The 26,363-nt window shown below is 42.9% G+C and overlaps 1 protein-coding gene across 1 annotated transcript in view; it reads left to right on the top strand.

Moving 5' to 3' along the window:
* LOC149205383 (uncharacterized) overlaps window positions 1-26,363 on the top strand; it is a 73,556-nt gene that overhangs the window by 3,922 nt on the left and 43,271 nt on the right. Inside the window, exon 2 of the mRNA XM_089397390.1 lies at window positions 21,624-21,871. Within this exon, the coding sequence (XP_089253516.1) occupies window positions 21,624-21,871 (248 nt within the window). The remainder of the gene's footprint in view (window positions 1-21,623; window positions 21,872-26,363) is intronic.

Consider the following 26,363-nt stretch of genomic DNA (forward strand, 5'->3'; position numbering starts at 1 on the left):
ATAGTTGATAAGCCTGTTACTATTGTATTCGATCTGAATTAGTAGTTTTTCTAGTGTCGAAAGCAAGTTTTCATTTCCAAATCGCAAAGTGTTGTCATTGTCTTCATTTTGATTTTGAAAAGAAACTTGCTAGTAATTGTCTCTTTGAAAAATAATTCAGATGTGTGCATTAGCTTTCTTTTTATCATTCACATATTAAGAAGGCTGAAAACAAATACATGCATGTGCATTTCCATTTAGACTGTTTGATTGGTTTGATTTAGGACAGTGCATATAGTGTGTGCTCTTTGCTCTTTGTTGAAAGAATATTGTCTTTCTTTCCTTAGTAGCTAGGATTTTCATTGCACAAAGAAGATAAAATGATTGTTTGTCATCTTAGATTGCATTTTAGGAATTGTACATATACATCATGCAGTGAACCTGAAAGGCAAATTTCTTAAGCAAGATCAACTATAAAATAAATTTAATGAATCTAACAACGCTTTGGAACTTAACGCACAACATTTAGAAGTCTAGGCTAGAGACGTATTCCGGCGTCGTAAAGCCTGGTAACTGTTGTTTTCACTGTTGGTTGGGTGATTCCTCCACTTTGAGACGATAAGTGCCAGTACAGACTTGTGCTCCCACGTACCATCGATTATATTTTGGAATACCATAATAGGCTTAATCCTTTATCCATAGGAAGCCCTGTCTACCGCCCTATCGATCGCAATGCACTGAACACAGCATTCGGGAAGATTGACTGTTGTACCGTAAAAAGTATTCTGCAGTTTTGCGATTGGTTTGGTAATCCCTCTGTCTAGATTTCCAGAGCAGTCCCTTTCGTTCCTTTTCAGACTCCTTAACGGAAAAGGTCCATCTGAGCACTTGTCACTTCAGGCTCATTAAAAATCGAAGGCGACTAGAGTCATCTTTTTTTTTTCTCGACTCTTTAAAATTGAAAAAACAAGTTGTGTCCAAGCGTCTAAAATTTATTTTAAACGGAATAATCATCACCTTTCCTACGTTGGTCTTAGGTTGAGGAAAATGGAGTCCACCAACCAAGGAGTTCCCCTTGGAGGAAATCCTAGTCCCTTCTCCTCTTGGGGAGATGTTGGTGCACCCCATATGGCCACATTGTCGCTTCTAGGATTGATAATCGGCTTGCCCGTATGGCTTTTCTCAACCTTCGTCGTTCATAACACCGCGATTCCTGAACAATCGAGTCAGCAACTAGACAATTCAAGAGTTACCCCCCAACCCTCTACTTCGTCCAATTCTTCCTCTCCTCCTTCCTCTTCGCTTGATGGGGCTGGTAAAGCCAAAAATCAAGTACCTGAGAAGAAGAAGGAAAAGAAGAAGAAAGAGAAGAAGAAGAAGGAGCCAAAGGTGAAAAGGGGCAACCAAGCGTCGTCTAGCGAAAATCCACACACTACACCGACCAGGCCTAAATCGCCATGTGTCATTTACAAAGGAGACCACTATCATAGAGATTGTCCTTGCATCCCTCAGATCTTAAGGGACCAGTCTCCTCGTTTGCACAACCCGGTGTCGTCAACCTCTGATGATCATGTTGAAAACACACCGTCGACTAGTGAAAGTGAAGCCCTTGGACAAAAAGGAAAGTGCAAATTTCCTTGTAAACTATGTGAAGGCGATCATGCCGTCCACCGTTTTCCCTTCTTAGACGAGGCTAAAAGAGTTTTGGATGATCGTCCGGTTTCACCGTTACGACTTCCTCCTGGATATAAGAAACTCTTGCCGAGTCCGTCACTAGTTGAAAATCCGGCCAACCCGCCCTTGTGGTCGGCCGAAGCATCTATCATTAAAGATAAACCATCTGAATCCATACCAGATGAAAGTCAAAAGGTCGAGGCGGCAGTTGACTCGGTCTTGCCTTCAGAGGTTCCATCTTCAGATGATACAGTCACCGAAGAGAACAAGGATGACACCGTCCAAATTCTTTTCGTGAGCACAGACTCCGAAGAACATGGGGGCAGTCTACCCGTTCCTTTACCGCAAGAAGGAAGTTCATCAGAGTCATATCCGGCCGTCTATTCGGTCCCACCTCCAAGCAACCTAGTTGTTTCCTTTGACTGGAATCTACTAGGCAGACCCCGTTTACCAGCTAGTGTACCATTCTGAATCATTGCTCAAATATATAGAATGTTTATGGCTGGTACCATCATAGATGAAGGGGCTTCTATGAGTATCCTTTCCTCGACTGCTTGGAAAGCGCTTGGTTCACCATCGCTTTTGCCTGAGATGAGAAATCTAACAGGCTTTGACAAAGGAACCAGTCGACCGTTAGGGATCCTTCCGAATGTTCCCATAACATTGAGAGGGAAAACCATTCAAATGAACGTAATGGTAGTCCAAGGACCCTGGATTATAATCTACTCCTTGAACGAGACTATATTTATTGCATGGGAGCCATTGTCTCATCACTCTTTAGAGTAATGTGTTTTCCGCACGAAGGAAGAGTGGTCAAGCTCGTAGACCACCTTTCATTTCCCGGTTCACACATGGCAAATAGTCATATGCCATCCCTAAATGGTCTTTTCACGCAAGGAATGTCTCATCAATCCCCAGTCCGTCCACCGGATGAGTGCGAGTGATTCGGGGGACATGACTGAAACCCAGGGGGCATGCACCCTGGTCTACTTTGGCAGGAAAACTTCAGGTATAGGGTAGGTTTCCGCGAGAGATATATGACTAGTCTGACACTCCCATCCGTGATTGGAAAAGGGGGTTAGACTGGAATAAGATTCCCTCGTCAAAGTTATGTGAGTAGAGGCGTCTGCGCCACTCGCCTTTGTCTATTTCGGTAGACATCGCCGAAGAAGTGTTTTGTTTGCGGTGCAGATAGAACAATCTTTGGTAACCTGAAAGAGGTAAGCCTTTCCCGATAAAACAAATGTTTTGTCGGTAGATTGAGAGGTGACCTTGAAACTCTATTTTATACCTGGGGGCATGCAAACCTTTTGGCATGCAAGCGAAGAGCGACCATTTATTTTTTTAAATTTGTAGGTCCTCTAACCCTTTAAACTCGTACGATTGGTCATTTCCTAACTTGCATAAAGAAAGGATGTGGGGCAAAGCTTTGGAAAATTGTCGTTTTTATATATGAGACGTCCTTATTATGCGATTGGATTAATCGAGCAGTTTTAACGCGGACTTCATGCTCGTTAAAAAATAAACATAAGCAATGAGCAAATGTTTCCCCCAGCGTTTAAGCTCAATAAGAAATGAACCAATTTCCGATAAATAACCGTCGTGAATCTAGTACTTCAGCCTTTAAAGCCTTGGTCGTGTTCTCATCATCGCCTCCACTCTGTATTGGCCGATCATTCACCTCCATTTGATTGTTTACCCCTTTTGAGGAATAGCTGCGAAGAGTGATCCTGTTAGCCATCCTTGTAACACTGCCGTGATTGGAAAATTCCAAACCTTACCTGGAATCAGCTACTACCCAAATTTATCATCGTTCCTCAAAGACGAGTCTCCTTTAAGCTCTTTTCAACTGACTCGTAAAATATGAAAAGATTACCGAGCCATTGGCCTCTCCAGCTCGTTAAAGTGACCGGAAGTGCTATCCCTCCTTTAGATTTTAATCTTTTTGGACCTAAGGGATTTTTACACAAAAAGATCGAGCGCTTTTTTTGTTCGGCTCTTTAAAAGTATCGAAAATTCATCCCTTCTGTATTGTTTTATACTTTTTTGGACTTAAGGGATTAGATGACGAAAAAGGATTTTTGGAGTTTCCTTTACGTCCCTTTTCAGACTCTCTAAAATTGAAAAGGACCGAGTTATCTTTGTCATTAAACTCGTTAAAACCTAATAGCGACAAACTTGTCCATAACAGACAAGAACGAGTTTCACTATCGCTAGGCTTGTTAAAACATAGCGATGGGTTTGCCCGAAGGGAAAATTATAGAACAATCATATGTTATCCTCCTCAAGATTGACAAAAATAAAGAGGTACTGGTCAGCAATGACTGGGGAAAAATTGGGAAGAAAACTTGAAGAAACTTTGTTGGTAGCAAGTCGCTCTTGAACATGACACTTTCACTCTGCATCCAAGTCGGGTTGGGTTGTTTCATTCACCGGTCACATCACACCATCCACATTTGGGGTTAATACTACCAATCCATCATGTCAGTGTCACCGATATGTTCAAGAGAAGTCACTCAGAGAATTCACCTGTGTCTCACCCGCTGCAATACATTTACGCTCCATTCTTTCATGACCGCCACCCTGAACCTTATATCACCAGATCATTTTCAACTCCATTAAAATCATTTGCTCCGTTCCGTGTCATTGATGTGGGATTCATTAAGGCCCTCCTATGACAGATCGCTTCTTGTCAACATCAGCTCATTATCCAAGAAGTCAATCTAGGAACACCCCTTTCAATACTTTGAAGCTTGCATGCCTCAATGGCAAGTTTCTCACTTCCGGCAACAGGTTTACATCAATGACCTTCGACCGAAATATTTTTCATGGTGTTCGACGCCAAGTCCTTTATTCACACCACATGAATTGTACTGCAGTACCTTGAGGATCATTATCATTATCGGTGATTCCTCTCGCGCCTGTTAACAGCTTACATCATTGGCTGGTAATCAGGCGATGTCTTTCCATGTTCGACTCCAGAACATCTCACATGGATCGACTTGTACTTTGAGTGAAGATCGAACGAGATTGAAGACCTCCGATCTAGTTTCATCCATCCAGGCTGCGATATATATTCGGGAAAATAAAGACATCAAATGTACATCATTGTTGCACAGATAATCATCCAATCTAAGGGATGATGGCTCTACCAGAATCATCAGTCTACACTCAGACGACTGTCTGTCCTATGTACATGAAAATGAATTTATAAAGCTGAGCATGGGAATGCCCGCCTCAGCTAGATCCTGAAAATATTATGAAGATAATGTATTGTATTGTATCTTATTACAGGTCTCCTTCCAGCTTGAAAGAACTTCGGATCCTCATGATAAAGCATTTCACCCGACATCAAAAAGATTAACGACCTCATGCTTTAGGGGGCAACCGTTATAGACATTTTTGGGCACTGCAACCCCAAGCATAAATGTCCATAAACTAAGGGCTCCTAAGTCCCTAAAAGTGTTGTTCCAACCCCTAAAAGAACAAGGTCAGCTGATTACAGTTTCTCCCAGAAGTTCTCCACGAAAAACTGGTCAAAACTGGACCATTTCACCTGCTCCATTGGCAAAGTGCGTTGCATCTCACCTAAATACACACAGTAGGTGCATTGCATTTCAAAAAGCCCTTCTATGGGGTGCGATGGGCGATAAGGGACAAATGGCAGTGTCAATCCGCGAGGTGGAGAAGCATGGAATCTTCCAGAAACTTCTCCTGTGACACTTGCCTCTCTGAATTCGACCAGGGATGAGTAAGAGATCATCAATCTCCAAGTGGAAGCAAGAACTATCAGAGGGAAGACACTAATCAAATCACAAGCTGGCTCATCTTCCTTTCAGACATCTATATATGGATCCCTCATCCAAGAGATCCTGGGGGGCTGCAATTTTGCATCTTGTAAGGAATTGTTGTTGGTTTCTTGAGGCAACATCATAGTGTTGGGTGATCTAAGATTTTCATGAGGTGAAGAAGGGCTTACTTGCTGAGAGGATGATGCTGGGTCAGAACAATTGGTTGTAACTCTCTTGGCTCTTTCTTGATTATCAATAAAGCTATTCAAGTTTTCCTCCATACTATTGTGTGATTTATGTTTTATGCATTTGTATGGTCAATTTACATCTGATCCTAGGTTGTTTATGATAATAGATCTATGTTCTCGTATAGTGATATGCTGCTTTGATTCTACAGGTATTCTGTGAAGCTGGGTATACGAGAAAGCAAGTAGCAAAGGACTATCGGAAGAGAGAGGAATCGAGCAAGGAACCAAGCGCAATACAGAGGTTGGTCTCCTTTATTCTTCTCTCATCTATCTTTCATAAAGCAAAACGAAAGTAGTTTTACTTTGTTTGTTTCTAAGGTAGCTACCAACCTTAGTGGGATTAGCAATTCTGCATAGACACTTTTCCCTGTAACAAACTCAACACAGAAATATCAATGAAAGTATGGGAAGCCAACTACAACAAAAAGTACGTCTGTGAGTAGCAAAGACAAGAGCAGCCCATCGGACAACACGAACACAAATCTACCCCCGAACATCTCGATGAGTCTTCCCGCTTTGGACTACAACATTGTTGAAGACATGTAAAGCACCCGTGCAAACATATCTCTGTATGAGTTAACTAAGATCACGAGTTAGTGGGATATTCTTTTGCACACTAGGGAAAACCTCCACAGGTAGTGTTGCCTCTTCTAGCAAGGGACCAAGTAAGTCTCCCGACTCACTCTCATCTATACTCAACATTCTCTTTATGGAGAAAGCAAACTCACACTGCCCACCATTTTTGTTGTCATTCAAAATATTCAACTTCAATGTCCACAACTGTTTGGTTTATTTTGGCGCGTTAGTCAATGTCATGCCACTCTCCATTGCTAAGAAGATCGATTCTCAATGAAGTAGCATAATTGCATGATCATCCAACTTGACAAAACATGTGTGTCAACTATTGGTGAACTCCAGGATGTGATCATCTGGTTATCATCATATAGACAAGTTCATCAGTGCATTAATATTGTGATTGTGGACATCCCAAAAGCACATGGCTTATTGCTTAGCAGAGAATAGTCTAGTAAGTTGCAAGGATGCTTTGTTATAGACTGGTCACTCTTATGGGTTCTGCATGAGGGAAAAAACAACCAAATCTGGGTGTTATCGAAAAGATACATGAAACACAGTGTGACCCCCTTGGGTGGTCAAAATAAATTGTTGGCTTTCACAGAATTTATGTTTGGCAATTGATTTCTAGAAACACAACTGGGGTGTTATCTTGCACAACCAGCCCCCACCCCACCAAACACACAGTTAGGTCTCCTTCCTTGCCCAACTGGGGAAAATGAAAATTGTACAGTAGATAGTAACAGTAATATCAGTAGAGATAGTAGTACTAGTGTGGCAAGCAGTCCTTATACAGATAATATGTGGACCTTATACTTTAATGGATCCAAGACACAAGAGGGCTCTGGAGCTAGTTTTGTTTTCACGGACCCATTACAAAGGAAACATTTAGTCTCTAGGTGCTTGGAGTTTGAGTGCATGAATAACACCGTCGAGTATGAAGCACTCATTCTGGGCTTACAGAAAGCCATCAGCCTCAACATTGATGTGCTAAAAGGGGTAGGTGACTTAGATATTGTGGTGCATCAGGTACGTAACATTATACATTGTGTGTCACCCTTCTTAAGAGTTATCAACAAGAGGTATGATGTTACCTCTCACTTCCAAGATTTCAATATTATTTATGTACCAAGAATGTGTAACGTAGCTGCAAATGCTCTAGAAAATGCAGCCGCTAGGATGACACAGTTGAGGTATATATTTTTAGTTGAAATTTTGTATAAGCCACGCATCCCTAATAACATCACTAATTTATGTGTTTTTTATTATGACCAACAGATATTGCACATCATGGCTAACGTTGATGTCTTCAAGGACACAGTGATAGATGAAGACAAGCATGAGTAGTATCTGTAAAGCGCAGTTGATGACAGTAAAGGGAAACTCATCCCCAAGGGTGTGGTATCACTCGAGAAGCAGTATGACTTGCAAAACTGCTTTTAGGGTCTAATGAATGCCAAAACCCACAGTTCCACAATGTTGTACGAACAGATCAATCTGGGAACAGATAAAGATCTGAAGTTTGTGAATATCAGTACATGTTGCACACGCAATAGCGGCAAGATTTTGTCCACTTGTTCAAACAATATCGTGATGTTTTCGCGTGTACATATGATGACTTGAAAACATATGACACATCAATAATCCAAAACGTCATTCCAATCAAGGAAGGGGCCAAGTCATTTCAGCAAAAGCTAAGGAAAGTGCATCCATCACTTGAGCCCCTCATACAGAAAGAATTGACTAAGTTGTTGGATGCTTGAATCGTTTACAAGGTTTGTCATTCCATGTGGGTTTCAAATCTAGTCCCTGTTAGAAAGAAGTCCGAGGAGATCTGCCTTTGCATTGATTTCTGAAATATTAACCATGTCTCAGACAAAGATAACTACCTAGTGTCTTCTATGGAGGACATATTGCAGACAATATTTGGAGTAGAGATATTCTCTTTGCTAGATGGTTTCTCACGATACAATCAGGTTCTGGTAGCAAATCCCGACAGACTGAAGACAACATTTGTACCAAGTTGGGTATGTTCACCTATCATAGAATGTTGTTTGGTCTAGTAAATGCAGGAGCTACATTTCAGCATGCAATGGACATCACTTTCCATGGGCACATTGAACATAGTGTAGTGGTCTATCTCAACGACGTGATAGCCTTTTATAGACAGCGGTCAAACCACCTGCACCATCTTAATAAAATATTTGAGCGATGTCAGAATTATGGGATATCCTTGAATCCCAAGAAGAGCGTCTTCGCAGTGTCTGAGGGTAACCTCCTTGGGCACATCATTACCAAGAGTGTGATCAAGGTAGATTTGGATAGAGTTCAGACCATCAAGCAGATTCCTTATCTTGTAAACAAGAAAGCTATTCAGTCCTTCGTGGGGAAGATCAACTTCCTCATAAAGTTCATCTCTAATTATTTGCAAGATTGTCAAACCCATTCAAGAGATGACCAAGAATGACACAATGTACAGTTGGGGAAAAAAGGAAAAGGAAGCATTCGCCCGGATTAATCAATCTATAGTAGAGGTGCCTGCACTGTACAACTCAAACTTCAACAAGGATTTCTTACTCTACACGTTTGCTTCTGACACTTCACTCATTGTTGTGCTCACTCGGAAAGACTAGTTGAACAATGAACGACCCATCTCTTTCATGAGCACGAGCTTGCATGGACCTAAACTAAACTATCCTGTGGTGGAAAAACCAGCATACACCGTATATAAGGCAGTTAAACACTTCAAACCCTACCTCTTGAAAAATCATTGCATTATCTTTGTGTCACACCCAACAATCAGATCATTTCTTGTTTAGTAAGAGTTGGGTGACAGAAGGGTGAACTAGATAACAAGACTACAATAATATGATCTTGACATCAAGCCATTTTACACCATAAGGGGTCACGGTCTTTCCAGACTAGCAGTGGAAGCAGTACATGCACAAGAGGAAGAAGAAGAGCTCGCCGGCTAGGAACAAGAAAAATGGAATGTATAATGTTGAGCGAGCCCCCCCCCCACTTCGAATGGAAACTCTTGGTACACAGACGTGCGCCAGTTCCTTAAGAATGGCACCATGCCCTCTCACTTCTCTATGCAGTAGAAGAGGGCACTCTGATTCAAAGCTCTATCTTACCAGTTGGTGCATGAGGTTCTTTATAGAAAACATCAAAACGACGTTTTTCTCAGGTGCCTAGACGCACAAGATTCGGAAAGGGTGTTACGTGATATCCATGATGGACTAGTCGAGGGTCATTTCGCGGGAAACAAAACAACGCACAAGGTCATGCGGGTCAGTTCTACTGGCCTACATTATTCAAAGATTCACATGGCTATGCCTGCAAGTGTCTGGTCTGTTAGAGATGTGCCGGAAGAAAACGAAGGTCAGCAGTGTCGCCGTAGCCTGTTACAGTGGACGAACCATTCCAACAGTGGGGCTTGGATGTCATTGGGGATATTTTCCCACATTCATCAAAGCAATACCACTACATCATAACTGTTACAGATTACTTTACGCGGTGGACAGAAGCAGTTCCACTGAAACAAGTGAATGACCAGGAAGTCATCAACTTCCTAAGGCAGAACATCATCTTGAGGTTTGGCATTCTTGTATCACTTGTTTTTTATAATGCAACATACTTTTATTCGTTAAAGATTTATGAATTTTCATTGAAAAATGGTATTGTGTTAAAGCATTATGCTAACTACTACCCACAGGGAAATGGTCTTGCCAAGTCCACAAACAAAAATATTATCTGCATCATAAAAAAGACCATTTACTCTGAACAGTGAAACTGGCACTCTGCTCTAGTGAATGCTCTATGGGCTGACTGAGTCACACCCAAACCCTCTCTGAATACCTCCCCCTACTTCCTGGTATACGGAAAAGAAGCCATCCTCTCGTTGAATATCTACTTGCGTGCTCTTCAGTTGTCCCAAGAATCCCAAGGCAAGTCGTTTCCATTCGTTCAACATAGGATGGACACATTACAAAAGCTACAAGAAGAAAGGGTGAAATAAAAATAAAATTTTACACTTCGCCAAAACCATATCAAGAGATGATTCAATAGGAAGTCTACATGGAGTACCAGCTTCACTATGGATGACTTAGTCTTGTGGTGGGATAAACCCCATGAAGACAAAGGAAAACACACAAAGTTGTAGTCCCTGTGGATTGGCCCATTCACCATTCATGAGAAGCTTGTCCAACACACGTATCATTTACAATCACTTGATGGGAAGATTGACATTCTCCCCGTCAATGGCCAAGACTTAAAATATTATTTTCAATGATCTGGGGCTGCACCCTGCACTATGTACGTACTCCTTTCATTGTTGTTTTCTTATTTTCTTTGTTATTTTGCTTTTCTTTATTGTTTCATTCTTTGCTTTATTGTTCTATTTTTTTGTTTTGTAAATAATTGTTGTCCCGCACTGCGTTCTAGCTTTTGAATGTGCATGTGGTTGAAGTTCAAAGAGCCTTGTGACACTACATCGCTTGGCCAATCCTATGTCCATATTCTTTGTGCTTGGTTGTAAATGTTGGGCGATGAAGTCTTGATGGAAAATATGATCCGTTTGTAAAGAAAGTTTTGTTCAAACCATGAACCTATTTTCAATCTGGGAAACCTCATGCCTATACTTAGTTTTATGCTCTGTGTGTTCAAGCTTATCCAACTAGTAGAAACCGAAAAGTGGAAAATCTAAACGAGTAAACCTGAATCAGAGGTCTTTACATGCTTCTCTAAAGGAACAACCTCTTATGCTCTCAATAAGTCAGTATCCCTCTTCCTCCCCAAAAATAAATAAGTGCCTATGCACAGTCCTCTTTCAAAAATAACAAAGGAAAAAGAAGAGAAAGGCTTCCTGTGTGAAGAGGTGAAGCAAGAAACTCCACCAAGGTACTCTCCAGGCTCGCTGGTAGTGGAGAAATGTCTGTGTTCTTGCGTGACTCCGTCGGGGTACTATCCAAGCCTGCTGGCAACGGAGCAACACTAGAGATGAAAAACTATACTCTGAAAATCTTAAGCTCATGAGCCAAATTACCCTTCCCGATTTGAAACATTGTGATCTAGTTGAATTTTGTGTTATGTTCAACTAAGTCGGTACAAGGTGAACTGTGTATGTCTGTGGGGTAAGTGGGGAAGCTGAAGTGAACTGCACAATGAATCAATACTCCCCGAAAGGCCAAGGCCCTGTGCTAAAAATGAACCAAAACAGAGAAGCTCGTATTCAACCGGTGTGTTACCAAGTGTTGTAGTGTCTGCAACACCCTCCAAAATTTTGTCTTGCATCCAAATTTTAGAGCCTTCCTTGGTTTTTCCTTTGATGGTTGCAAACGCTCGAGCTCGAGTGAAGTCTTTTCACCTTTTTTCTTGTTTGACCAACAATCATCTTTTGGCATGTTGATTGCTTTGTCATGCTTGCGATCTAATTCTAGTGACTTTGAAGATTTGTCTTTATGTGTTTGGGTTGTCTTCGATATGTAAACACCCATCATACTCACACACAAAGTTGTAAGCATTGTCGCGTAAGTGTCGTCATTGTCGTCCGAAGGTCTATCACACGTGTCATGCTTGTCACTCTCAGCTCTAAGACAGTCTCACCGAGGGCATGTTTTGCCTTGTTGTCATGGTGGTCTATGTTGTCTCACCGTCAATTACGTTAAGTGCATGATCACAATGTTAGTCTGCACAAGTTCACTTGCTTTCAACACTTAGCCATTTTCCTGAAAACCTGTCTGACCGAATAACCCTGTTCCAACGGACCTCTACTGAGTTGCACTGCACAATCTTAGCCCTCAGTGACCCTGCTCTACTACCCCAAACTACGTAGTAATTGAGGTTTCCCTCCAGGTCAGCTGCATTGTGCAATCCCAGAGGTGAGCAGCCTATCTGCCTCCTAGAATTGTGCAAATATTGCCTCCATGTCCCAATTGAACTGCGAATTTCTCAAGCACAGTCATCAACCCTCCTTCTTGTCTGTCGAAAGTTTGCACTGCTCTGAGACCTGGGTCTGCACTGTTCTCCAAAATATCACAGAACTGCCCGATTGGTCCTATGCTGCCTTGTTCTGCATTGTTCCCCAATACTGCGCAGACATGCCCAACTGACCCTTTGTTGCCTATCCTTCACTGTTCCTATAAATTGTGCAGTCATGCCTCAGCAGGTCCCTTACAGCCCTGTTCTACACTACTCTCAAAAACTGTGCAGAGTTGCCCAATTGTCCCTTTGTGACCCCGCTTTGTCTTCCCTCTGCAAACTATGAAAAAGTGTTCACCCTGAGGGTCCCACCTTGAAGTTGACACTGGTGACTTTCACTGCGCAATTATGCCTCCCAGTGGTCACTGCACAGTTTTTACTGACAATGCAAGTTGTCCTTCCGGAACTCCTCTCTCCAGCCTAAGTTGTGCTCTGCATTGTCTCAATGAGTTGTCCTCCATCCCTGTCACTTGGAACACAAGAACAATGCATCATGCTAGACTAGGAGCTTTTCGATTTGATGTTGTCTTGTCATGAGTGAATTGCAGGAACAAGTACACTGGAAGACCATGGCAAAATGATGAATGGGATGAAGAAGGAGCGCACATGCTAGAAGACTTGCTTACAGCTAGACGAACGTACCAAACATATCAAGCAATAAGCGAAAGGAACATATGCATTGAACCATTAAGCAATACCAAGACCATCGAAGACCCTGCACCACTATGCCATGTGGAGGAAAAGACAAAGCACACCAAGAGTACATCCATCACTCAGCAATGCAATAGGTCGAAATGGACACCACAGTCAACTAGTACATGTCAACAGTGTCATGTCGATTTATGTCATGAGTTGTCTCGGCCACATCACCATTATGGGCCATATCCGTTGTAAGTGAATGTAATGTAAAATGAAGTCTAATAGATGCACACAAGAAGTTGAAGAGTCATGGGAAGTTGAACACTCACAAGGGCAATCTAAGAGTCACAAGGGTCAAGCATCACCCTTGGCTACATATACCCCTCCCACTGTATGAGCAATGACTTTTCACCTTAGCTCCTCCCACATAGCCTTGAGAGTCTATAATCTATTCTTTGAGGAGTGAGGAGTGGCTACAATGTCCCACTATTGGGACTAGTGATGTATGGTGTACAAATGTGTCTTTGGACTTTTTCTTAACTCAGAAGCATATTAAGGCCAACACGTTTTCACACAAGTTTTATAGATGTTTGTAAGACTACTCTTTAAACATTTGTAATGCATGTTTGCTTAAATTTTACTAAGATAGCTGAACTACTTTGGTTATTTTAGTACTTACATTGTTGAAGATGTGTTGTATTGTTTATCACTATTGTCTCGTCCGTGTGGACTACTCTACAGGACATTAGATAGACCATCCTTGTTTACTGGTTATAGCGATTGTCACCTCCGTGTGGACTACTCTGCTGGATGGTGTACATGTTTTCCCTTGCACTTTGGTTTTAATGATTTTCGCATCCGATGTTGACTACTCCATTGGATGTTGGATAGACCCTTGTTGGTTCGTGTGTGTCTCTCCTTGGGTGGTACTACTACCTCTCATCTAGAGGCTCACTTTACTCTCTCCCTTTATAGTAAGAGAACCCAAACACAAGTTACATTACACACTCACAAGCATACTCACCTCGCTTTTTGAAGATACAAGCATAACACTCTCATGTGTTGAACAACAAGAGCTAAGGAAAATCTCTAAGATAATGGCAACTGGGCCATCATACCAGATGGGACTCCTATGATGTAAGTTCTAGTTGGGACTTCACACCGAGGAGATCCCCTGAATGTTGGTGGGTCCAGCACCGTCAACACATTACTACCCGACCAAAGGTCAATAAAAATGCAGACCTACGATCCTGGGCCAATTTTACATGCAAGACTAGAACCAATGATGTGGAATGTGTCAAGAATGGATTTCCAAATCATGGATACATTGATGAGACTTTTGTTCGGTAGACGTATCAATTAGTTCACAAAGAGCCAATGAATATATTTTTGTGTGACTACCTGAGTCCATAAGTTATTTGTGGATAGTAATCTCCATCCACTCTTTCCAGCAAAGGCCTTAGACAAGTTGATCATATTTTTGAGGCCCCATCCTCCCCATTTTTTGGGTAGGGAAATTATGTCCCATCTATCCCATGCAAAAGTCATGCCTTCATTAATCCCCCTCTATAAGAACCCGCAACAACATCTTTGAATCTTGTTCAAGATGTCTTTGGGAATCCATGACAATGACATCCAATACACAAGATTGGCTTCTACGATAGACTTGATGAGGATGAGTCAACCAACCCGAGATAACCACATGTGACTCCATGAGCTGAGCCTTTTTCAATTCTAGTTATTAACCACATCCAATCAAATTTCTTATAGTCATTGGGCTTAAGATGGAAACCCAAGTATTTAAGGCCTTCTTCGAAGGCTATATGCTGGAATGGAAATTGTTCGAGCACATAAGTGATCTCTTCTTGAGAGAAACCTGTGGCAGATAGAGTAGATTTCAAATGATCAGCATCCATTATAATGGCTTTATAAAATAAATTAAGGATACCTTTAAATGCGTCAATATCATGACAAGAGCCATCCAAGAAAATGAAGAAATAGTCAACAAAGAGAAACTGAGTTAAATTGACGTTATGTGCCACTAACGCTCCAAGCATATTCCTTCTTATCTTGGCCTCCCTAACCATTATGTTGAGTCCTTCCATGATCAAGAGAAATAGTAGAGGAGATAGAGGGCATCCTTAACAAAGACCCTGCTGAGCATGGAAGAAATACGATGCTACATTGTTGATAAAAATTGCAAAGGTAGAGGAAGAGATACAACACATAATCTAGTTCATAAAATTGACATTGAATCCCAAGTGCATGAGCAACATCCAGATATATAACCAATTTGCTTTGTCGAAAGCTTTCAATAAGTCAATCTTTAATATCATACCTTTCCATTTTTTTATTTTTAGGTTGTGTAATCCTTCTTGTGCAACTCCAATAGCTTCACATATTTGTTTTTATCCAAAAAGGTAAATTTCTCATAAGAGATGTGTTGGGAGAGGATGGGTCAAACCATGTTGGCAATGATTTTAGCTATGATTTGTAAATATAATTACATAGTGAAATGGGTCTGAAGTCATTGAATGATTTTGGTTTGTCAATCTTAGGAATGAGGACAATGAAGCTTATGTTAAAAGTGTCATACATTCTCACCGAGATTTTTCATTCCTCAACAACTTTCAATAAGTCCAACCTAATCATCTCATATAAGCCCAGGAAGATTTCGATTGGCCAGCCATTTGGCCTAGGACTTTTGTCTTTATTGAACCATCATAGAGTCCCTTCCAATTCTCCTGAATTGATCGAAGCCATAAGCTCTCTATTGTTATCCTCATCAACAAAACAACAAAAGAATCTATAAATTTGCATGATTTCAGCTAATGTGGAATGTCGAGGAGCCAAGAAGAGTGATCTAAAATGTTGAGTCCCCATACTAGCAAGGTCCCTAAAATTAGATATCTTAACTTCATTTTCATCCTCTAGCGACCAAATGGTGTTAATGGCCTTCCTACCTTTGGCATATTGTTGAAATTTTTTTGTATTGTCATCTTCAGCCTGTAACCAAATTGCTCTACTCCTAAGCCTCCATGCTTCCTCTCTATATTCTAGCGATCATCTTCTTTCTACTTCCAACTAAATAACCCGCTTTTAATATTATACAGAATCATAGCCTTTGTCGCCAGGCTGCTTTAAGAGCTCCAGTTCAGTTTCAATGTGTTTTAGTGATTCCTCATCCCTCTTCTTCTTTTTTCGTGCCCACTCAATATTCTTTCTCTTAAGCCTTCAAAGATTATTGACAAATTTCCTAGCCACAAAAAGCTCTCCCTCATTGGTGCATGTTCTCCAGGTATCCCAAACCAAAGCCCGAAACTCCTCCTCCTTCAACCAGATCGCATTGAACTTAAAGGGAGCCCATTGCTTATTAAAGTTTCCAGACATCTCCAGGTAGATGGGGTGATTATCAGATATACCTCTTGTCCCCACCCACTATCTGAATAAAGGTATGGCTTGTGTCAAAGCTTCCTTCACTAAGAATTAATCAAGTCTTCGAGAAATCATGGCTTTGCCTACTCTTTGATTCCTCCAAGTGGGCAATATCATGGACATATAATATCTATCAAATTGTATTTGTCTATCAACTATGTAAATAAATCTAAGAGTGAGTCCACATGGGTGTGATCTCCCCGGATTTTCGATATGCCCAGGGAGAAATTAAGCCCCCCCCCCTAGGATCAGGTTGTCCACTTTCATGAATGAATGCTCCATCAAATTATTCCAAAACTCAACTCTTCCATTGCAAAGCCCATATACACTGATGATCTGAAATTCCATGCCCAATTCTTCTAAGAATATGTCGACGGAAATAATGCCTTCCCCTCCCCAGGTACTTAAAATATTGATGGATTTTCATTCGGCCCCAAGAACCAAACCACCAAAACAGCCTCGAGCATCAATGGATGAAAATTTCCAATCCTTAAACACATTTTCTAGCACATTTATAATGTGAAAGTTGTGTCTAATGGTTTTTGCAAGAAGATAATATCCAAATTGTCCGACGAGATCAAACGCTTCAGAGCTAGTCTTTTGGGGTCACTAGCTAGCCCACGGCAGTTGAATGAAAGCCACTTCATTAGCGACCAAAATCTGGGGAGTTCTTTGCTATAAGAATCCCATCTAAAGATAAAGAATCCATTAAATGTTTGTGTTAAGTTCCAATGCGATTTTAGGTTTATTCAGTTTATTTTATGGTTGATCTTGAATTAAGTTTCGGTTTCAGGTCCTACCGTGTGATCTCTCACAATTGCCTAGATGCAAACTACATGCCAAATAATACCATTTCGTTCGATGAATTCTAACTACGAGAGGGTTAAGAATTTTCGATCAAACAAAATGAACACAATCAATCAAACCATCTAATGCAGCTAATGGCAAGGAAATGAAACTTTTTCTTTTAAGGACACAAATCAATGAAACGCTCTTTTTCCCATTAACTATTGAATGCAAAAGATATTAGTTTGATTTTTTTTTTCAATGGCACAATGCACTTAAAATGAATTTTGAGAGACAGCAACACCGAGTAGAGAGAAATAAAATCACTCAATGAAAAACACAACAAATGTGAAAAGAACCGGTTGAGCCCAAACAACTGTAATCCGTGTCTGGGTAGTGAGAAGTAATCAAAACAATACGAAGACTGGTTCAATAACAATCACCTAAACAACCAAGCAAAGAAAGCAAAGAGGAAGGTTTTCGCAAAAGCAAAAGCAAGTAGTAACGAATCTTTGTGAACAAGTAACAAAACAAAGCCAATCCAACGAAAACGGGATGATAACACCAGGTCACAGGACACAAAAACAAGATCCGCCCAACAAGACTTTGCAAGCAAGTGCTTCAATGTTCAGACAATAGAAATCAAGTCATAAACCAGGTGGAAAGAGTAGGGGATAGTCAAACCAACAGGCTCAGGAGACAAAATTGAAAAAAATTCAATTCTACAGGATCAGCGCGGGCGATACACAGCAACAAAGCGCTGACCAGAAACCACGCGTAGCAACAAAGCGCTGTCAGCGCGGAAGTACACGGCTTAAACGCGCTGGTTCGATTTTCAGAACCGTCACGACTGTTAAACGTACAAGCGCGATGACCACGAAGTCAAAGAAACAGCTATGCGATGTCAGCGCCACTGTTTTGTTATAAACCGCATTGAGGCTAAAAAACAGGCACAATCAAGCCAAAAGGTCCCAAACCAAGGCAATAACTCTTTAAACAATTAAGGCACCTCCCAGACTGAACCAGGAAATCTAAAAGCAGAGAACTAATCCCCAATCTTTGAAAAGAGAGTAACAATCAAACTCAAAGCAAGAATGAACAAAAAGGGACAAAGGCCGGCTCCCCAGCGGAGTCGCCAAATTGTTGGAGAGGTAAATCCCCTCTACGGATAGAGGCGATCCCTACTAGCCCAGAATGGGTCTAGCAACAATCAATCAATGCTACTATGCAAGTTCCTAATTGCAAATAAAAGGTAGGCAATGAACACCTACTTGGATTCCAACGCTATTGTTTGATGAAGAGCTGTCGCTCTCGCTCCTTCGCTTTGGCCGGTCACGATCCTCCACAATCCTCGTGGATAGACACCTGCACACACAAAGAGAAACACAAACACAAGCGTGAAATCTAATAAATGCAATTATACATCAGTCAGAAAGGACATAACTCACATTAACCATTACAAAGACAAATGAGAGTGGAACCATAATAGTAGTCATCTATTATTAATCAATAACAGAGAAGAGTACAACCAAAGTTCTGACGTCGAATCCTTCTCAAGAGGGTCCAACCAGCAAGTCTCTTAAGCATTCACCCTTGGAGGTAGGTCTCCCAAGACAAAAACTCTCTCTCACACAAGTTCACACAAGAAAGCAACACTTCACAACCTTCCTTAAGCTCTCTAGCAATCCCACACTTGTCACACCAACTACCTACTAGCAGCAGCACTCTAAGCACTATCAATTCCACATTGTCAAAAACTAGCTGCTCATGGCAATGGTAGAGGCTTAAATAGGAGAAGGAGTCTCCATGAATGGTGGGAGGATGAGCTTATCTCCAAGGAAGGTGGCTCAAATGACGAAACAAACATGCCAGAGAAGGGAGGGCGACATTGACAAGGCCAACAACCAGGTCTGGAGTCATCTGGAAGGCCGGCTGTTAGAACAAACTCGCCCAAACTGGATCAGCGCGGGTGTATAACTGCACTGGAGCGCTGACGTCGCATCTGAATAACAGAGAAGGTTATGTCAGCGCGACTCAATATAAACAGAGGATGCGCTGGTTCATGAAATTCGACCAGCGCGGAAAACACGTGTGCTTCCGCGTTGGTAGCGCATTCGTTGTATTATGAGGCGCCAGTCAGCGCGGTTATTTTAATAACAGTCGCGATGATGGAAAAAACTTTGGCAAAGTGGGTCATTTGGCAACACTAGAGAGCATGAGCATGAATAATTTGAATTCATGACACAGTAGGAAGACTGACAGGGAGACAGTGACAAATTACTGTGTAACAGATGCCCCCTAAAGCATGAAGCCCGAGAGAGTGGGAGGGGTGAAATGCTTTACAAAACTCGTTGAACTGGAACACCACCAGGAAGAATCTGCACGTATGTACAACTGATAGCTCTTTTACATGTAGTCTAGGCATGGGCGCAGCCATCCAAAAGACATACGAAGAAGGTCGGTGGTATGGACGCAGCCACCCAGCTGAAGAGACCATGATGATAATAAGGTATGGTCGCAGCCATCCCAAAAGACTCAGGTATGGGCGCAGCCATCCATCAATGAGTCATGTAATAATAATCCACAAAATTGCAACCTGGTTTGCAACAGAAAAAAACTAGGGTCTTGCGCTCCAACCCGAGCCGAACAAAGTACAAATCCAAGCATGTGAATACATGAGCTGAAGTCGAACATGCATGAACATCGTCTGATTACCAGCCAATAATGAAAATTGTTAACAGACGCGAGAGGTACCACCAATAATGACAATGGTCCCCAAGGTACTTATAGGTACAATCCACGGCGTGTGAATCAATGAGATGGTGTCGAACACCCGCAGAATCATTCGATCGGAGGCCAATGATGAAAACCTCAAGTCGAACACGAACAACCTGCCATTGAGGCATGCAGGCTCTAAGGCACCTGAAGGGAGTCTCTAAGTCACCTTCCTGGATAATGAGCTGAAGTCGACAGGAAGTAACCTTGATCGAAGGTGGGCCATAATGTTTCCCACATCATCGACACAAGACAGAGAAGGATAAGATATTCTGTGCGAGGTATCAGAGGGAGGTTGTAAGTTTGCAGAGGTCAACTTCTCTTGAACATATCGGCGGCACGACAGTGGATTTGGCAGTATCTGACGTCAAATGAGCAGAGGTCATGGTGACAGGGCAATGAGCAGATGAGAGGCCAAATAGGATAACCCAAACCCACGGAGGCTAGTGTAAAACAAGATGAGAAATCCCCACCCAGACACGAATGCAAACTAGTGCCATGTTCAAGAGTGACATACTGCCGACACGACGATTATTACAGTTCCATTTTCCCCACCATTTCTGGCAGGTACCCCGATTATTTTTGGACGACAATCTTGACGGGGATAGCATATGCTTGGAAAGCGTCATTTTGACGGTATCCAATGTCATTAAGTTTTAACGAGTCTGACAAAGGAAGAACTCGGCGTCTTTTCCTGTTTAGAGAGTCTGAAAAGACAGCGGAAAAGAAAACTCCAGGGGGGTCCTTTTTCGTAAAGTTGTTTCTCTCGAGCCCGAAAAAGTATAAAACAAAGCTCGAAAGAACCGCCCGACCAGTATGATCGAGGAGTACTTTTCGTAAGTAGTGACTCTGACCCAAAAAAGTAGAAAAGCGGTCAGAAGTACGTCGTTTTGGAGCCAATAACGAGTTTGAAACGACAAACACCCGGCAATCTTTTTAGTTTAAACGGTCGAAAAAAGAGCTTTAAAGTCGACCGCCTCTCGTTCCTTTTAACGAGCCGAGAGGGGGCTCGGCCATCTTTTCTTGCTTTACGTCGAAAAAGAGCTTAAAGACGACGCTATGGGACCAAGTGTGTATAGGATCGTCGTGACCCCACCGATATGAGAATCTGCACAAGAAACACCGCACGCGTAAACCTGTTCGAGATAATATGTACCACATGCATAAAAACATAGTAAAATGACATCGGCACTAAGCACATGGTAAAAAACATGACAAAAACCCACATTTATGAAAAATGATAGTTAATTATAAAAATTTTACCATAAATAGGGGGGTAAAAGGAGGTTTTTACCATTGTTACCATTTTGAGCCGTGGAGGACGTTGTGGAGCTGCAAGGTTGACGAACCAAATTCCATCCCGTGCGGACATCAACCACCCTGCAATCTGTTCCAGGTAGGTTCTCCTTCTCCTGCGCTTCATTTTGAGTCATTTTAGCCACATTTCCACGGTGGGAAGTGGTAGTTTGGGCGAATTTTGTGAACTTCAATTCGCTCTCGGTCAGCGCGGATTTCCTCATCGGGTCCGCGCTGATCGAATAATTTTTACACATACCACCCCCGGATCAGCGCGGAAAACACGTGTGCTTCCGCGCTGACCCAAGGAAAAAAACAAAGGGCACCATTATCAGCGTGACTGTTTTAAAAACAGTCGCGCTGACGCCGCGAAACTAAATTTTTAACAATTTGAACGTATAAATTTCAACGGTCAGGGCTCTAATGATTTTTTGTGGCCATGCAGGACACAATGGCATTTGTTTGGCAAGAGCGAGCTCACGATAATGAGGATATAGCGGCATTTGCCGATGCTGGGTGCCGTAACGCAATGCGGGCATGCGGGTTGCTCAAATTCTTCCTCACTCCGTGCCTGCGAGCACAACCTGATCTTCTCGAGTTCCTAATTAGAGCCTGGAATCCTGTTGATGGGAAGTTTGTGATTCGAGGCCGTGATATCGAGTTCGATTACACGGATATCTATTTTTTGACCGGGTTATCACGTCGAGGTGAGATGCCCATTCTGGAGGGGCAGCGACCCAGTGGTGAAACCCTAGATATGCTGATGGCTCGGGTGTGCCCACGGGCACGCAAAACGCGGAGTGGGAAGGTAGCTATTCCGACGGTGGAGGACATCGTCCTTCGAACCATACTCTTCATGGTGACCCGGGCAGCGGGCTGCTTGGCCAATCACGAGGCTTCGAAGACCCATCTTCTATTAGCTCTCGAGTGTTTACATCCCACCATATTCAACTGGGCAGCAGCAGTAACAACCAGTATGAAGAGACAGCTGAGCAACTGCCGACGTGGTGAGTCGAAGCAGTTCGGTTATGGGTCGCTTTTACTCCCGCTCATGCTGGAGCGGGTACCGGCCTTACAGCTACAGGACATGGTCGTGGATCCACCCAGAGGTCCCCGAGAGACGAGGGCTAGTCGATGGGGCCATGTCATGCCGCGAGGAGGTGGCGGCCGCCCAGTGGCATGGGGAGTATATTTCCGAGAGTGGCTGGATCGACAGGTTATTTTTGTAGAGGACTGGCCATATGCTGGCATAGACTTCCGTGGAGATCCAGACATGCCACTGCCTGCGGGAGAGCATTGGGACGATGGTGGTAAGCCACTTGATCTCTTTTCAATTTTTATTTTTGTAATGTTTTTTAATTTTTCATGTACATGTCTTTACGATGAATGCTATGGTATGCAGATGTAGGACCGACGAGACCCCTTGGTCTGGCCCCAAAGGCGCGGAGAGAGGCACAAGGCGCTGGAGCCCTGGCCTTGGCTCCTCCAGGAGTCGATATGATGGAGACTGTGATACAGAACCTCGAGGGCTTACTGGCAGGGGTTCCAGATTACCAGGGGATAAAGGAGGTCCCCATAGCATCTCAGATTCACACAGTGGGGGTAGAACCCAGGATGCACCGCCTTTTGAGGTGGGTGGCACGGGCAGCTGTAGCATACAGAGAACATAACCCACCACAGTAGACATCTAGGTCTTATTTCCTACTGATGTTTTTTGAGAGACATGTGTCTCAGATGTACTGAGGACACCGGCCTTATCTAGACATATACACTTATTTTTGAGCGCCTTGGTGTGCCAAATGATATATATATATATATACCGATTTTGGATGGGATCTTCTACATGTGATGATGTTTTATATGCTATGCAAATGTCTAATACAAATGTCATCTAATGTATCAGTTGCATAACATACGACCCACATATTTTAATTTTTTTGCAAGCTTAAAAGCACACACGACAACACACATGCAAACTATGCTTGGAAAAGGATTTTATATATACACATGCTTATCCTATGGTCTTATTATGTTTTCTATGTCTTCTTGTATAATGTTTATCTGTTACGCAAATGTCTGTCTAATACATGGTTTGCCAATGCATCAGTTAATGTGTTTAATCGTCTCGGAATATGTTGATATGTGATGTAATCAAAATTCCTTTCTAACAATCTTACACGTAAATACAACCTTAGAATGCGTTGGTCTCTGACGGAATAACGCCCGTTGAGTTGATGGACGACAAGTTGAGAGTCCAGGTTCACCACCAATGCACGAATGTCGAGATCAACTGCTTCGGCTAATAACTCAATTACAGCACTGTATTCGGCAACATTGTTAGTGGTACAACCCAAGCACACACCTTGAAGATCTAGCAACTCTCCGTGAGGATCATAGATCGCCCACGCCACAGAAGACAAATTGCAAGTGCTACGGTAGGCACCATCAGCAAAACCAACATAAGGTGCACTAGACATCTACACAAGAAGCAGAAAACACAATAAGAGGCAAACACGCCTTCACACCAAAGCAAAACATGAAATCATACACACATAACACACTTGCTAAAAAGACACGTATGTACAAACTAGGTGCACAAAATCATGCATAGTATTTTTTCAAATAAAGCCAGTTACGGGGCTCGTCGAGAGGATTTCCTTCGTAGTCGATCAGCTCATATGCCCCCTTTTGCAAAACTCTCTTCACAATATAGGGGCCTAGCCACATGGATTCGAGTTTGCCTGCCCCTAGCTTATCCTTAGCTTGATCATAGAGCAGTACAAGATCTCCCTCAACAAAGGAACGAGGTTGAATGGTATTGTCGAAGTGAGCCTTAACTCTCTTCTTCTGCGCTTCAATAGCTAGAGAAGCTAAGCGACGGGTCTCGTCTAGCCGTTCTAAATAAAGAAGCCGTTCCTCCACCGGAGTGGTGTTGGGAAGCAACTCGACAGCTAACTTTAACGAAGGAATCTCACATTCAACAGGAAGGGTGGCCTCCAGTCCATAAACTAGCTGAAAAGGGGTGAAATCGGTGGCGTCCTTCACAGAGGTCCGGTAGGCCCACAAGGCAGGGAACAACATCAGATGCCAATTAGACTTGTGTGTACCAATGGTACGTTGGAGCATTGTGATCAAAACTTTGTTCACAGCTTCAACTTGGCCATTGGATTGAGGGTAGTACGGCGTCGAACTATCTTGACGCAAGCCTAGTTGGGTCGTTAGTTCCGTCATCATGTGATTACGGAAATGTTTTCCGTGATCCGTGACGATAGCTTGAGGGACTCCAAACCGAGTAATGACATGATTAAACAAAAACTGCGCCGCTGTGTGACCGTCTTCATTCAATGTAGGCATCGCTTCGGCCCATTTGGTGAAATAATCCATGGCAACGATGATATACCCATGCCCCCCAGCCGAACGAGGGTTACAGGATGTATAATCGATGCCCCATTTGGAAAAAGGACCTACGGTAACAACAGGGTGTAGTGGTGCAGGAGGTGCACGCATTTTCCGGTGGTAGATCTGGCATTCATGGCATGAACGGACGGCAAGGATGCAATCCTTGAAGATAGAAGGCCAGAAATAACCAGCACGGAGGATCTTCTGAGCGGTGGCATATCTGGACATGTGGCCGCCACAAGCACCGGAGTGGCAGTCATTCAACACTCGCTCAGCCTCCTCGAGAGTTAAACATCGGCGGAGAACAGAATCAGCACCGAGGCGGTACAGGGTATCGCCAATAATGCGATAGGGTTGAGATTGATGACGAATCCTCCGTCGAGCGTCTTTCGATACATTGGGATGGAAGGAAGACGTCTGCAAATATACTATGATGTCCCCATACCAAGGGTCAAGGGTGCTGATTAGAAACAATGTTTCGTCCGGGATATGCTCGTCCGAAAGAGATGGTGCAGAAGGAGACGGCAAAGAACAGAGCAATTCAGCAAAGACCAGAGACTTCTTAGACTTGGTGGCAGTAAATTACAAGTCGAACTCTTGAAGGATGACGATCCATTTCGAGTATTTGCCCCCCAGCAACTGACGCGACAAAATGTACGTCATTGGGTTGCAGTCAGAAATCACGGTCGTGGTGCGCAACAAGATATAATGCCGGAAACGTTGGACGGCGCAGACAGCAGCCAATGCCAACTTCTCGACATAAGCGTAGCGAGTTTCCGTATCTAAAAGGTTGTGACTAAGGTAATAAATAATGTGCTCACTGTCGTCATCATCATCCTGCACTAGAACCATGCCGATAGTGGTATCGGCGGCAGCCAGATAGAGAGTATAATCACGGTGGTAGTTCGGAGGCCTTAATAATGGAGCCGAGACAAGGAGGCCCTTGAGTCGCTCGAAAGACTCCTGAGCGATAGCATCCCAATGAAAGGGTGTGTCTCGCTTCAATAACCATGTGAAACCCTTAGCCACCTCGACATAATTCAGAATGAATCGTCTAAGAAAATTCGCTTTGCCCTGCAAGCTCTGCAACTGCTGCAAAGAAGCAAGGGGAGGAAGATTCAGGATGGCCTCAACTTCGAGGGGATCCAGACGGATGCCTTCTCGAGAGACGATAAACCCGAGTAGTCGGCCTGATTCCACGCAGAAGACACACTTATGAGGATTGAGCCTAATACGGTAGTGTCGACAGCGGAGAAAAATTTCGCGAAGATGAGAGGGATGGTCCTGACGCTTGACTGAATGAGCTGGGAGGTCATCCAGGTACGGCTGTACAATGTGACGAATATCATGAAAGGCATAGGACATTGCACGTTGGAACGTAGCGCCGGCATTCTTTAGACCGAAAGGGAGCTTCTTATAAGCAAAAGTGCCCCAAGGACAGATAAAAGTTGTCTTATGTTGATCAGCGGGTGCAATGTTGATCTGGTTATAGCCAGAGAAGCCGTCCATAAACGAATAAATTTCGCTTCCTGCACACTCATCGATAAGCTGATCGATGAAGGGTGTAGGGAAGTTATCCTTAGGACAGGCACGATTGATATCACGGTAATCAACACAGACTCGGATAGTGCCCTGCTTTTTGTTCACAGGGACTATATTAGAAACCCAATCCATCAGTGGAATGGGGTAAATGAAACCAGCTTTGAGAAGCTTTTCGACTTCTGCTTTGATGGTTGTGGCCTTTCGGGGGTGCACAGGGCGTAGGCGCTGACGGACAGGCTTAGCA

This window comes from Pinus tabuliformis, chromosome 1_2 (assembly GCF_031772625.1).
Source record: "Pinus tabuliformis cultivar Carrire ecotype Pingquan chromosome 1_2, CPIR1, whole genome shotgun sequence".
NCBI lineage: Eukaryota > Viridiplantae > Streptophyta > Pinopsida > Pinales > Pinaceae > Pinus > Pinus tabuliformis.